We start from the raw sequence: 14841 nt of genomic DNA on the forward strand, positions 1-14841 counted from the left end.
TTCTCTCTCACACACACACACTCATACACACAGTTAAATCCCCATTAGGGCCAAAGAGATGGCAGAGGATCTTGATTCTCTAATTTTGGGGCTGTCACTGATAAATAATACGTTTAATGAGTAAAGCAAATGTGAGAGGGCTTCAAAGAGTCCATGGAAAAATCATGTAATCTTTTAATTCCATCAGCTTTTTGAAGCCCCTCATTCATAAACACTGGTTGTTATGTGCCATTGAGTCAGTTCTGACTTATAACAACCCTGAATAGGGTTTCCAAGGAATGGCTTGAGGATTGAGCCTCAAAGCTTGTGGCTCACAATCCAGTGCTTATCCTACAACAGGACTCCATTGTAGTTGTTAAGTACCGTGGAGTCAGTTCCGATTCATAATGACCCTGCACAGGGGTTTCCAAGGCTATAAATCTTTACAGGAGCAGAACACCTCATCTTTCTCCTGCAGAGCAGCTGGTAGTTTCGAACTGCTGACCTTGAGGTTGGCAGCCCGACTCATAACCACTGTGCTACCAGGACTCCATTAGAGACTTTTATACACAAACCATCGTACCCCTGAGAATTACCAGTGGATTCTGCACTCTTGAGGGAAATTAAGCATGAGGGATTTATGGGTGGGAAGGGTAACAGCAGAATTTCTATTTCCTGGTGTTGGTCAGCATCTAGTTTTAGAAATATATTCAAATGAGACTAGCTATAAGCTTTCACCTGCAGCTTAATTCACTATGTCCTTCAGAAAAGAAAAATAATTAATAGGTAGCCAGGAGATTAGGAATTAAATCTCCCACTCCTAATTCTGCCCATATCTGTTCCTAATCCTGCCCATATCTGAGAATTTGGAAGGCTTCACTGAATACGTGTCAGGATTGAAACAGAGCTGGACACAAAGTTCCTTGGATGTGGTCCTTCCTTTTAAGAAAAGTAAGTCATGCTCTTATTATTCCCTTTTGTTTTCTTTTCTCTCACAGCACCCTGGAAGGATATTATGTGGACGATGCCCTGCAGGGCCAGGGAGTTTATACTTATGAAGACGGGGGCGTTCTCCAAGGCACCTATGTAGATGGAGAGCTGAATGGTCCAGCCCAGGAATACGACACGGATGGAAGACTGATCTTCAAGGGGCAATATAAAGATAATATTCGGCATGGAGTTTGCTGGATATATTACCCAGTAAGCCTTATGAAGGAACTTTGGTGGCACAGTTAAGTGCTTGGCAATTTGAACCCATCAGTCATTCCATGGAAGAAAGATGTGGCAGTATACTTCTGAAAAGATTTACAACCTTGGAAATCCTATAGGGCTGTTCCACTCTGTCCTACTCTGTCTAGGGTCAATATGAGTTGGAAACTACTCAAGAGCAGTAGGTTTGGTTTTTAAAGCCTTATGACTGTTCATTTGGCTGGAAAGTAGCAGGTTTTAAGGCATTGCTTTGACTGTTTATAATAGAGAGCAAAATGTAGTATTCTTGGTCAGAAATTGAGCTATCACATTGAAAGTCACAATAGCTACAGCTAACAGTTTATAAGACATGCCCTAGCACCTTTATTTACTATTGACTATTAATTTTTTTCAGTGCTGTTTTAGAAACAGATGATTCATGATGACAAAAACGCATTGGGCCTCTGGGTAATTATTTGGGACTATGAAAGGGCTCTGGATCGTGGTTGTGGTGATGACATAGATAGATAGATAGATAGATAGATAGATAGATAGATAGATAGATAGATAGATTTAAAGAATAAAAAGCAGGTGTATATGTATGTATGTATATATAATATATATACATATAGATATAACTCAAATTGGAACAAATTCATTTTATTGTACCACTAATAAAAATATATTATTTTTAATTCCTTTGGCATATAGAAAAGGACAGTGGGATTGTCCATTTTTACTATTTTATTCTGTTTCTCACATGTAAGAACTAGTCTAGCAATTCCAGATTTTTGGGGAGTTATTACACTATTGTTACTTGATTTTACGAATCGGGCTGCGAACCTCAAGGTCAGCAGTTCTAAACTATCAGCTGTTCCATGGGAGAAAGATGAGGTGTTCTGCTCCTGTAAAGATTTACAGCCTCGGAAACCCTGTGTAGGATCGCTATGAGTCGGAACCGACTCCAAAGCTCATAACAACAACAACTCCCTAGTATGTAAGGTACTTTAGGGTTTATATTAGGAACCTTGGTGCATAGTGGATTATGCCTAACTATAAGGGCAGCAGTTTAAATCTACCAGCTGCTCTGTGGGAGAAAGGTGAGGCTTTCTGTTCCTATAGAGATTTATAACCTCAGAAACCCTATACAGAGTTGCTATGAGTCGAAACCAGCTCTACAGTACACAATAATCCCCATTGTTGTTGTTAAGTGCCGTAGAGTCAATTCCAACCCATAGCAACCCTGTACAGGGTTTCCAAGGAGAAGCTGGTGAGCTTGAATTGTCGGTTCAAGCCGGCTTTGTAGTCCAGCGCATTAACCAACAGTGCCACACCAGGACTCCATAAGCACCACTACCAGGGTTTATGTTATTAAATAAAAGGGATTCAAGTGAACTTACCTTTGAATATTTGATAGCATTTTACAATATACCTGAAGTTTATTAAAGTATGAGTGAAAACATGACAAAACCCATAGTTGGGAATTAATGCTTAATTTCTGTTTACATTTAAAATGTCCTATTATTAGTGAGTTTCCTCAAAATGTTTTAGAAAAAAGATCCTAAAAAATGTTTTATTTAAAATTTTATTTTGTCCAGAGCTGAAGTCAAAATACATGTTTTCTTTAAGAATGCTATCTTCTTACGGCTGAAAAGTATTCATAAAAGCAAATTATTATTACATATATAAGAAGAGTATTGTAGTTAATTGCCATCAATTCTGACTCCGCAGGTAAATTAATAAGTTTTACTCCAGGAATGTTATTTTTTGAGTGTTGCAGAGTCAATTTTTGACACATGGCAACCCCATTTTACCTGTGGCTAGAATAAGCACTGAACTGGTATGGCGCTGTAGGATTAGCAGTGAACTTTGGACCACAAGGTCAGCAGTTCAAACCCACCAACTGCTCCTTGGAAACCCTATATAGGGTCACTATGAGTCAGAACTGACTCCACGGCACTTAACAACAATGATCCATTCAAGGACACCCCCCCCCCCCTGGTGGCACTGTGGGTTAGGAGTCGGGCGGCTAACCTCAAGGCTGGTGGTTCATATCCACCAGCTACTCTGAGGGGAAAAGATGAGGCTGTCTGCTCCTGTAAAGATGTATAGTTTCAGGAACCATATATAGCATGCTATGAATCAGAACTGATTCCATGGCAGCAGGTTTGGGTTTAGGTTTTTCCCAAAGGAAAAACTTCCATGAGCCTAAGGAAGAAAACAAACGCTGTCTCCCTAACGCTTCCCGAAGTGTATGTATGTAACATGAGACTAAAGCAGGAACAAGAGGAGGAAAAATAATGATTCTCCCTACAATATTTATAAGTACACTCTTAGGATAGTTCATGTCTTTCAAAATTTACTTCGGAACATTAATGTAAAGTTTTTAATGAAAAATTCCTAACTCCCTTTAGAGATAAAAAGAATTTCTGCTTTGTCACTCTAGACAACTAAACTCACTTCCTTCCAAACCAGAAGTTTAAAATATTTTCAAGGGAAAGGTAGGAGACTCCAGAAAGACAGACTGCAGTTGTAAGTAAATAGTAATGGCGATGGCTTATATTAGCTGGCACAAGTGCTCTGAGGCACTTCCTCTCCACAATCATCACTGAAAAGCTGAACGCAGATCTTGCAGAAAGCACAGTCTCCGTTTGTGCTGGGCTATAAAGAATTAACTCAGGGAGTAGAAAAGAGCAATAAATATGTTTCTAATGTACCTTCTGCCTATGAAAATTGCTTCTAATTGTTTCTCTTTCTACTGAAGTGCTGTGATAAGTTTTTAATTTATAACCAACTAGACTATACTGTGAACTGTGGAAATCATGTGTCTCATATGCTTGATTCCTACTGTCTCTCAGTAAGCAGCATTAATAGCAAACCCACAGAGATCTCAGATTTTCAGTTATACCATGTGGACCTACTGGGAGAAAATAAAAACAAAACATTCTTTTGCATCCTAGATTAGAATACTTATTACTTTTTGATATCCCAGTTTAATACGTAAGTATTTGTGGGTTACCTACTGGGCCCCTGCCACTTAGCAGAGCACAGATTTATTTGATAGGCTCAATGACCTTCAATGAGTGAAGCGAATGGGCATTAAACATGAAGCAGTTAAACATGAAGCAAAGCTGGCTTCTCTCCTAGAAAGAAGCAGGAGGGAACACTGAATAAAGACGAGTGGGAAGAATGTGATGATAAGGACTATACAGTTTAGATGTTTGTCTCAGAAAAGAAAGACAACTATGTCTTTATAAAATACACAGTAAATTAATTCTGAAATATGTTTTGAACTAACAAGAAATACAAAGTTTAACATTGAGGAGTAAGATCTGATAAATAGGGGATAAGACTGTCTAACTAAGATCTCCATCATGGTTGATATTGGCCAAATCTAACATTTAGTTAAATTTCTTTTAAATGTTTATAGCTAATGTAGTATATTTATTTCTTCGATAACAAACCAAGATGTTGTTGTTAAGTGCCATTGAGTCGATTCCGACCCATAGTGACCCTGTATAATGTTTCGAAGGAGTAGCTGGTGAGCTTGAACCACCAACCTTGCAGTTCAGACAGCTTTGCAGTCTGGCGCATTAACCCACAGTGCCACACCAAACCAAGATGGAATACCAGTAATTTTTTAATGTCAGTATTAACAGCAAAAATCGATGGAGTCAATAATAGACCAACTTAACTTTTCCTATCTAAATCAGCCATTCATACTCCTATGCATGTCTCTCTAGAAGCTTATTTGCATAGGGGAGGATGGGAAGATATGTATCAAATTTTTCTCACTCACATGAAAAGCTCTGGGTTCTTAAACTCTTATCCTTACTAGTCCTATTAAGAATGGGAGTATAAAAGAGAAAATTTTAAACTCATTTTATATAGATAAACACTATATATAATATTTTCTGGGTTTTGGTTTCTCCTATTAGGATGGAGGTAGCCTTGTAGGAGAAGTAAATGAAGATGGGGAGATGACTGGAGAGAAGATTGCCTATGTGTATCCAGATGAGAGGACCGCACTTTACGGAAGATTCATCGATGGAGAGATGATAGAAGGAAAACTGGCCACCCTGATATCCACTGAGGAAGGGAGGCCTCACTTTGAACTTATGCCTGGAAGTAAGTTGAATCTGTTTCCGATGTGTCCGTCTAATTCCAAAGCACTTCAACATGCAAGTGGTTTACAGGAACAAATATAGATCGCCTGATACACTTCAGCTGATCTAGGCTGGGTTTGGCTTAGCCAGCTTGTATTTGAGGTTTCTGGTGAGGATTGAGTCTGCTCTTCATGTCTTAAATCTGGGTACCAGTCTGAAGGGACAGTGGCTACCTGTATTTCTCACAGTGGCTCAGATGAACAGAAAGCTGAGATAGCTCCAGCTTGGTACTGAAACACTAACCCCTTCATTCACTGTTTATTGGTCAAAACCAATCATATTGCCAAGTCAAACATCAGTGGAGCAAGGAAATAGTCACCATGCACTTTAGTGAAAGACACTGAAAAGTCAGTAAAAAAGGGCTGCAGCTGCATGCCATCGAATCCATTCCAACTCCGTAGAGACTCTGTATAAGGTTTCTAAGGCTGTAAATCTTTACAGGAGCAGAAATCCTCATCTTTCTCCCAAGGAGTGGCTGGTGGATTCCAACTACTGACCTTTAGGTTAACAGCCCAGTGTGTAACCCACTATGCTACCACGGTTCCTTGTGATAAAGGGCATAGGTATATAATTCTATGGAAGACATTTGTAATTCAGAGAAGAAGTGCAGAAGGGAGAGCAATAATTCAGTCTACTTCAAATGGTCATACCTGAAAAGCTAAAACACAGTTTAATGACACTGAAGAACCAAATTAAGTAGATCCTCCAAGTTGGCACCAATTGTAGAACTGACTCAGTCTAAACTCTGATTGTAGTCCTCATGTGACACTGTAGGATGAACACTAGACCGTAAGATCGGTGGTTCAAACTCACCAGTCGCTCCTTGGAAATCCTATACAGGGTCACTATGGGTCGGAACTGGCTCGGTGGCAAGTTTGGCAACAACAGCAAACTCTGATTGAGAAAGATAAATGCATAGCATCATCTTCTCACTTCAGAGCCCAGCATCTTGCATGGAGCACACATTTAATAATGTGAGCGAACCAGATAGAATCCGTATACTAAAAAAATTATATCCTTTTAGAAATGAAGTAGGCTGTACATACACAAGCATTCTGAGTATAGAATTATTAATTTTAGAAAATCTGGAAAAGACAGAAAAATACACAGAGATACCAAGATTTTGTATTTTTAATTGCACAGTGTAAGAAAGCATGTGTGTTACAGATTGAATTACACCCCGCTTTACCACCACCCCCAAAATACTTGTCGGAATCCTAACCCCTAAGATTGTTGTTGATGTTGTTAAGTGCCATTGAGTCAGTTCCAACTCTGAGCAATCTGTAAATCTCTGTGGAAGCACAAAGCCTCATCTTTCTACCATGGAACAGCTGGTGGGCTGGAACTGCCGACCTTGTTGTCCAAAGTCCAGTGCTTATCCTATGGCGTCATTGAGATCCCAAGCCTGTGAATAAGGAACCCTTGTGGCACACAGTTGTTAAGCACTCAGCTGCTAACTGAATGTTTGGTGGGCAGCCCCATCAGCCTCTCCACAAGGAGAAGATACGACAAAGATTAAAGCTTTATAAACCTCTGGGACTGCTCTGCTCTGTCCTGTAGAGTAACTATGTGTCAGAATCAACTCCACAGGTTTGGTTTTGGGTTCTTCTCATGACAATTTAAAAGGTTAACATTAGGAGAAATGGTGAGGGATATAGGGAACTTTCTGGTACCTTTGCCTGCCTTCTCAGTAAATTTAAATTTATTCTTTTGGTTTTTTTTATGGCAAAACAGTAATCTTTGAACTTCACATTGTAATTATCTGTCCTTTTCACATATGTTCTGAGAAAGGACAGTGTTACTGTATTTCAAAATGAGATTTACAACAGGGTTAAGGGGTAGAGGAAGATACCAATTGGTGATAAAAAAAATTTTAACACTTCAGAAGGGGCAGCATTTGTAGTGCAAAGAGCTTGGACCTAAGAGTGTCAGCGCTAACCTGTACTGGATTATGGTCTTTGGTAAATTCTTTATCTTTTCAGAACCTGTTTCTTCACCTATAAAATGGAAATATTCACAGGTCTGCTCTGTCACACAATGAACTCTGGTAGCATAGTGGTTATGAGTTGGGCTGCCAACCTCAAGGTCAGCAGTTCGAAACTACCAACCTTTCCACAGGAGAAAGATGAGGCTTTCTGCTCCTAAAGCCCACTACTGCTCTGTCATGCAGGGTCTCAATGAGCCAGTTGACTCAGTAGCATACAAGAGTCACTCATGAAACACCATCCTGAAAGTTACTATTGTTATTACATTGTTGTTAAGCTGTCTAGTCGATTCCGATCTACAGCGACCCTGTCTAGTGTTTCCAAAGAGCAGTGGTGATCTTGAACCACCAACTTTGCAATTCAAACACCTTCATAGTCTGATGCATTAGCCCACAGCACCACACCAGGACTCCATTATTATTACATTGTTCTTATATAAATAACAAACACATTTTGAGAAGTGAGAATGGTAATACTACAGAGCAAGGAATGATTATTTTTCTTAGGACTCCTGGTTGTAAACAATAGACACCCTGTTCAAAGTAACTTGAAGGGGGGAAAAAACAAAGTGGGTGAAAGGGAATTTGCTTACAGGATTCTGGCAGGTCTCAGGTATTTTAAGAGAAAAACAAAAAATCATTGCCATCAAGTCAACTTTGACGTGGCAGCCCCATGTGTGTCAGAGTAGATCAGTGCTCCACAACCTGTTCAGTGGCTGACTTTTCAGAAATAGATTACCAGGTCTTTTCCAGAAGTAACTTGGGTAGACTTGAGCCTCCATCCTTTCAGTTAGCAGCTGACTATGTTCACCATTCACTCATTGCATCATCCAAGGACTCCATTTTAAGGAAATGTTGAGCAGTTTGGACCTCAAGATGATCAAAACCATGGTTGTTTTGGATAACCCAGATCTCTGTCTACGCTGGTGTTCTGTCTCATTTGCCGCCCCTTCCCTGTCTCTTTACTTACAACAACCCAACTGCTCGCTGACCAAAAGATAAGGTCTTAGGGTTACCAGAACAAACAATTTGGAGGCTTAAAATAAGAATTTGTTCCCACACAGTTCTGGAAGCCAGAAGTCCAAAATCGAGGTTAAGCTCCTCCCTCTGAAGGCTATTGCGAGAATCCTTCCTTGCCTCTTCCAGCTTCTGTTAACCCCTGGCAATCTTTGGTCTTCCTTTGCCTGTAGCTGCATCATTGCAGTCTCTGCCTCTATCTTCACGTGACCTTCTTCCTTGTGTGTGTGTCTCTTTGTGTCCTTGCCTCATTTTATAAGAACACCAGTCGCATAGGATTAAGACTCACTCTAACCCATCATGAAGGAGCTCTGTAGCATAGTGGTTACAAATCAGGCTGTGAACCTCAAGGTCAGCAGTTTGAAACTACCAGCTGCTCCACGTGAAAAAGATGAGGTGTCCTGCTCCCGTAAACATTAACAGCACAGGAAACCCTGTGCAGGGTCGCTATGAGTTGGAAGCGACTCCACAGCACATAACAACAACAACCCAGCCTGAGCTCATCTTAACTTGATTACATCTGCAAAGTCTGTTTCCAAATAAGATTACATTCACAGTACCAGAGATTAGGAGGACAGGGGACCCTGGTGGCACAGTGGGTTTAACATTGGCCTGCTAACCTCAAGGTTGTCAGTTTGAACCCACCAGCCACTTCAAGGGGAAAAAGATGAAGCTGCCTGCTCTTCTAAACATTTACAACTTAGGAAACCTTAGGGAGCAGTTCAACTCTGTCCTATAGGGTTGCCATGAGTGAGAATCGACTCGATGGCATTAAGTTTGGGTTTTTTCGTTTCAGTTTTGGAGGACACAGTTAAACCTACTCACTACACAGAGTCAGTGAATATGTGGTCCAGGGTTTGAGGGATGGGGAGGAACACAACTTAAATATCTCACATAATAAAGTACTCCCTGACCTGCCCCTTCACTAACCTTCTCCCCTAACATACCTTTCTCCTTATGCATTCGTAACCACAAAGCTCTTCTAGCTCTTCACTTACTTGGGGCTGCTTTTCTAGATCTCTGGCTAGGATTTCTTCTAGCCTCATCTCTTTACTTTTCCACATGTAAGCTTCTTTCCCTGGCTAATTCGTGCTTTGTCATTAAGAGCTTGATTCATCTCTTACAATTAATATTTGTTGAGTAAATGAATGAATTCTAGACGAAGGCCACGGCATAAGCGATAGTGGAAAGGAAGAAAAGTAACAGGATATGTTCTGTTTGCCATGGAGATGACTGATGCATGGAGACCCCACAGGATAGAACTGTTCCATGGGGTTTTCAGTGACTTGATGTTTCAGAAATAGATTGCCAAGCCTTTCTACTGAGGTACCTCTGGCTGGACACAAGCCTCCAATGACTGATTTTATCAGAAGTAAATCACCAGGCCTTTCTCCTTGGAACCTCTGGGTGGACACAGACTTCTAACCTTTCAATTAGCAGTCAAGTGCATTAGTTGTTTGTGCTGCCCAGGATGAGATAAAGCATAGACCCTGTCGAAGGGAATACAGCAAGGGAGTGCATCCAGCAGGGAAAATGCTGTAAACTCCCGTAACGTAGGAAAAGGTGTTACTCCTATTTGTAGCCTGCCCTGCCCCTAACATTTCCAGCTTCCCCTGGGTTACCTCAGACCTCAAGATCTAGTGATACCAAATGCACTGTCATCAAGTCAATTCCAACTCAATAACCCTGTAGGACAGAGTAGAACCTGCTCCACATGGTTTCCAAGGCTGTAAATCTTTATAAAAGCAAACTGATACAATTTTCTTCCATGGAGCAGCTGGTGAGTTCAAATGGACAACGACGCAGCTGAGAACTTTAACCACGGTATCACCAAGGTTCATTCCAGTAACACTACCTCTGGCTTAGGGACGGGCAGCAGCTTCTTGCTATTGTTAATATCTGGGTCCCTCACTGCCCCTTGTCTGGTTTCTCAGCTCTTTCGGACCCTGTGTGACCCATTATTAAAGCCCTGAATTAAATTCTTTCTCTTTGAAATCCGCAAATGGTTTTGTATCCTGCTTACAACTGACTTGGATTGCTTTCTAACACTTAGATTGAGCTGTTAGATTGGGTGTTAGTTGGACAAACAACCAGAAAGGACCAGAAATGTTTATCCATTAGTAGATACTAAGGAATCACTTAATGGAATTACTAGTGATGTCTTAGTACCTAAAATACTCTACCCTCCAGTTCTAAAACTTGTTTCTTACCTTTTAAGTCTTCAGAGCCATTATAAACCTTCCTTGTGGTCTGTGAGTATACTCAAAAGCTAACCATTTTCTGAAACCAGTGTTAGTTCTAGGATGGTGCAGACCTTTGTTTCTGAAATAAATTAATTGGCTTCTGATTCACCTTAATAAAAATAACTGACTTTATTAATGCTTTATCAAAAGCTGCTCTGTGTTTTCTTGATTCTGGCGATGCTGAAAGTTTATGTCTGATGAAAGAAGGAACTGCTGGACTATGTAGTTGTATTCTACAAACAGGATCTGACGTAAGAGCCATTGCCCAGTTTGATCTGACAAGAGAGGTCTCAAAATACTACGACAGAATTTTCTTGATAAAAAATATTAATTATACCATCCCCTTTTAAATAATTTGAATAAAGAAAATTTTAGAATATACCAGGCTTTTAAGAGTCACAGCAGATGGGTGTTCATTAAGACCTGAAAACAAAATTTAAGAGCAAATCTAAAAGCTATCCATTTACACTGAAGTTTCATTGTAATTGGTATGACTTAAAGAACATGTTTAGTTATTATTTAGCTTCCTGTTAAGAAAGAGAGATGTTTTAAGTATTCCTGCCTACCTCTGTCTGTACTGATATTTTTGTTTGTTTCTTAGGTTCAGTGTACCATTTCGATAAGTCAACTTCATCATGCATTTCTACTGATGCTCTTCTTCCAGATGCTTATGAGTCAGAGAGGTATTTGGGTTTCTTGTGGCTTTCATTGTGCTGTTTATGTGAGTTGTTAAATGACCCCAATGGAGGACACTAATGCGGCCTATGTGACTCTCTGCTCAGGCCAGAGTCATGGGCAGACCAGACTCTTTATTAAAATATCCTTTTTCTTTGAGGACAGGAAGGCTGGTCGCACAGTAGGTTAAGCGTTGTGCTGTTAATCACAAAGCTGACTGTTCAAACCCACCAGCCGATCCTATAGAGGAAAATGAAGTGATGTGGTCCCTTGAAACCCTACAGAGCAGTTCTTCTCTATCCTACAGGGTCACTCTTAGTTAGAATCAACTCAACAGCAGTGGGTTTTGTTTGTTTCATTTTGGTTTTTTACCTCTCTGAGAAGTCTCCAAATCAGAATTCATACTCATATATTCTGAAGAAGTATGCTTTAGTCTCATATACAATCTGTTCATGTAAGAGAGTTTCTCCACACAACAGCCCAGGTGTCTGTTCCTGACTGAAAACCTCTGTAGAAAGAGCAGCTGGACCAACCAGCCAGCTTAAATGCCCCTTTTCTTGGGGCCCTGTTGTTGTTGTTAAGTGCCTTCCAGTCGGTTCCAACTCATAGCAACCCTACATGGAGTTTCTGAGGCTGTAAATCTTTGCAGGAACAGAAAGCCTCAGCTTTCTCCCACAGAGCAGCTGGTAGACTAGGACCGCCAGCCTTGTGGTTAGCAGTCCAGGACTTATCCTCCACATGACCAGACCCCGTGTTGTTGTTGTTTTTATTATTGTGGTAAATAAATAGGTAACAAAATATTTGCCGTCTCTGTAGTCTTTACATGTGCAGTGCAGTGACATTCAATATTGTCTTCATATTATTCAACCATCACCATTAACTCTTCCCAAAATTTTCCATTTCCCCTGAGCACAGAACACCTCTTTGTACCCAAGATAATGTCTCTGTTCACTAAACAGAAGCATAAAACAGTACAGCTTCTGATTCCACAAACTCACACTCAAGAGTGTCAAATCCTGTCCCGTTTCATTCTTATCTCTGAGGATAGCTAAATTCTAGTCCGGCTTCTTGATGTGGATTTGTTTGGTACTTTACCTGGGATTCTTACTCCCCAGCAAGCTGACTTGTTTATGAATAAGTGTGTCATCCTGCGTTGATTTTCTCTTTGCCTCATTCTTAGTAAGCATGGCTTACCTCCCACTCAATTTCTGTTCCCATCTGAGAAATAGGCCTTCTCCCCAAGCTGCAGTGTTTGACACAATGAAAGGCCTCTTTTTGACATGCAGCTTTGGCTCATTTACAAAAGGAAAGGCAAACACAACAGCACCATAACCATATGAATTACTCTTTGTGATGTTGTGATGCCGCTGCATAGTAATACCCACCAACCGACCAGTGGTTTATAAAAGCAAACATTTTATTTTACACTCGTGTTTCTGTCGGTTGGCTGAGGCTCAGCCCTTTTGGCTAGGCTCAGCTGGATTAGGCTGGACTCCAGGTTTCAATTTGGGTTCAGTTCTGTTTCATAGATCTTCATTCCAAGACCCAGGATAAAAGCGTAATAGCTACCTGGGGAGATGAACAGGAACTCTGGAAAAGGCTGGCAGGAACTGGCATGCCTTTTAGCACCTTAGACCTGATATGTAGTCACTTCTGCCCACATTCCATTAGTAAAGTACGGCAAAACCCAAAGTCAGTAGGAAAGGGATGTATTGTCCACCTTATCTGAGGGGAGGTATGACAAAATCACATGGCAAAGTAGCAAGATGGGTAATTCTATCAGAGTGAGTTCAGACTTGGAAAGCATAATTCTGTCTACCAATCCACTAAATAAGCATAAAATCCATGCAACAAAAATTACCAGTGACCAGTTTCAGATGGTGTCCCGAAAAGTGAAATAAGAGTTGATGAAGTTGTTGTTGTTAAGTGCTGTCAAGTTGTTTCCAACTTATAGGGTTTCCAAGGTGGGTTTGACCCTCCAGCCTTGCATTTAGCAGTCCAGTGTTTATCCTACAGCACCATAATCACCATCACCAGTGCTGTTCATTTGTTTTATTCTTGAAGGGCCAGAGAATAAATATCTGTTTCTACAAGTTATATGGTTACTCTTGTAACTATGATATTAAACAACTAGGTGACTGTGTTCCAATAAAACTTTATTTACAAAAGTAGACAGCAGGCAGATTTGATCCTTGGGCTACAGTTAGCTGACTTCTGTTATAGACGATTGGAAAGTACTTAATATTGAATATGTTTTATTTTATTAACTTTGCTTGTTACTCTTTAGAGCTTAGCTAAAATAGTCTTTCTCTCCTTTTAGTATTGACAAACATGGGTACAGTTTTAATTATCTTTGGAAAGTTTTTTCCTTGCCCTTGCTAGACTGAAAATTACCATTGACTAAACACGCAAAATTCTACTAAAAAATAACCCTCATAGCAAGTACCAACTAGCTTCAAGAATATGTAATAACAATAATCCTCTTATTAGCCAGTACATTTTAAACACCACTGCTAAAAGAGCATAGCTATTTTTCCTTCAGTTCCCAAGGCCAAAATACATTTCTTCTGCAAACATTGACACGCATGTCTTTTCTTCCTCTCTTCCTACCTCACTGGTTATATGAACTGCCATTTTGAATTCAGTAGCCATAATACGATTTTGGAAGTTAATTTAAAGAATCCCATCAAAATGTAAGTCATACTGTACTCTTTTTTATTATTATTATTTAGGGTTTATGTTGCTGAGTCTCTCATTTCCAGTGCTGGTGAAGGACTGTTTTCAAAGGTAGCTGTGGGACCTAATACTGTTGTGTCTTTTTATAATGGAGTCCGAATTACACACCAAGAGGTGAGTGAGGTGCAACTGGAAAACTGGCTCTTAAATTTCAAGAAATAATAAAGGAACAAATATATTAGATTTGGATAAACTTGGTTGAATTATTTTATTTTGGGCCTTTTAAATTTTTACAACACTGAGACAGTACTTGCATTGTACCCAGTAGCTAAAAATTTGAGATCCCATTGAACTCTGTCAATAATTAAGGCTTGATTTGGGGTATGGTGCTTTGTAAGGAGCCCACTAGTTGTGTTCATGCAAAAACCTTTGCACTAGTCAAGAGACAAGATGGGGGAAATCCTCTTTTACTGCTAAATGGTAAGCATCAGCATGAATCCACTTTGATCTGGTAGTGGATTTAGTCTTCACCTTTCCACATCTTCCATCATTTTCATCACCTGCCACCCACATGGTGTTCTCTTCTTTAATCTCTCTCTCCCTGATCCTAACTACCCAATGTTAGGTCAGACTTTGCAAGTCAGAATTACTTTTATTTTTCTAATCAACTACCCATGCAACCTTTCTCTGTCCCCCAGCCACCCAGAACTGGGTCTTACAAGTTAGAATGACTCTTGTCATTCTAACTGCCAAACAGGCATACCAGCCCCTGCTGACTTATTGCCCCTTGTTCTAATTCTCTAGAAAGGTTCACAGATTTCATGGAGAATATGGCACCATATAAGGAGCTCTGGTAGCGTAGTGGTTACGAATCGGGCTGCGAACCTTAAGGTCAGTGGTTCGAAACTACCAG

At 40.2% G+C, this 14841-nt stretch overlaps 1 protein-coding gene across 1 annotated transcript in view; it reads left to right on the plus strand.

Annotated features, from left to right (window-relative positions):
• The window catches only part of SETD7 (SET domain containing (lysine methyltransferase) 7), a 56322-nt gene that overhangs the window by 29669 nt on the left and 11812 nt on the right, over positions 1–14841 (plus strand). Inside the window, exons 3-6 of the mRNA XM_006872223.1 lie at positions 978–1179; positions 5106–5295; positions 11179–11260; positions 13985–14102. Coding sequence (XP_006872285.1) covers positions 978–1179; positions 5106–5295; positions 11179–11260; positions 13985–14102 — 592 coding nt within the window. The remainder of the gene's footprint in view (positions 1–977; positions 1180–5105; positions 5296–11178; positions 11261–13984; positions 14103–14841) is intronic.

The sequence above is a fragment of the Chrysochloris asiatica genome, unplaced genomic scaffold (assembly GCF_000296735.1).
Source record: "Chrysochloris asiatica unplaced genomic scaffold, ChrAsi1.0 scaffold00187, whole genome shotgun sequence".
Taxonomy (NCBI): domain Eukaryota; kingdom Metazoa; phylum Chordata; class Mammalia; order Afrosoricida; family Chrysochloridae; genus Chrysochloris; species Chrysochloris asiatica.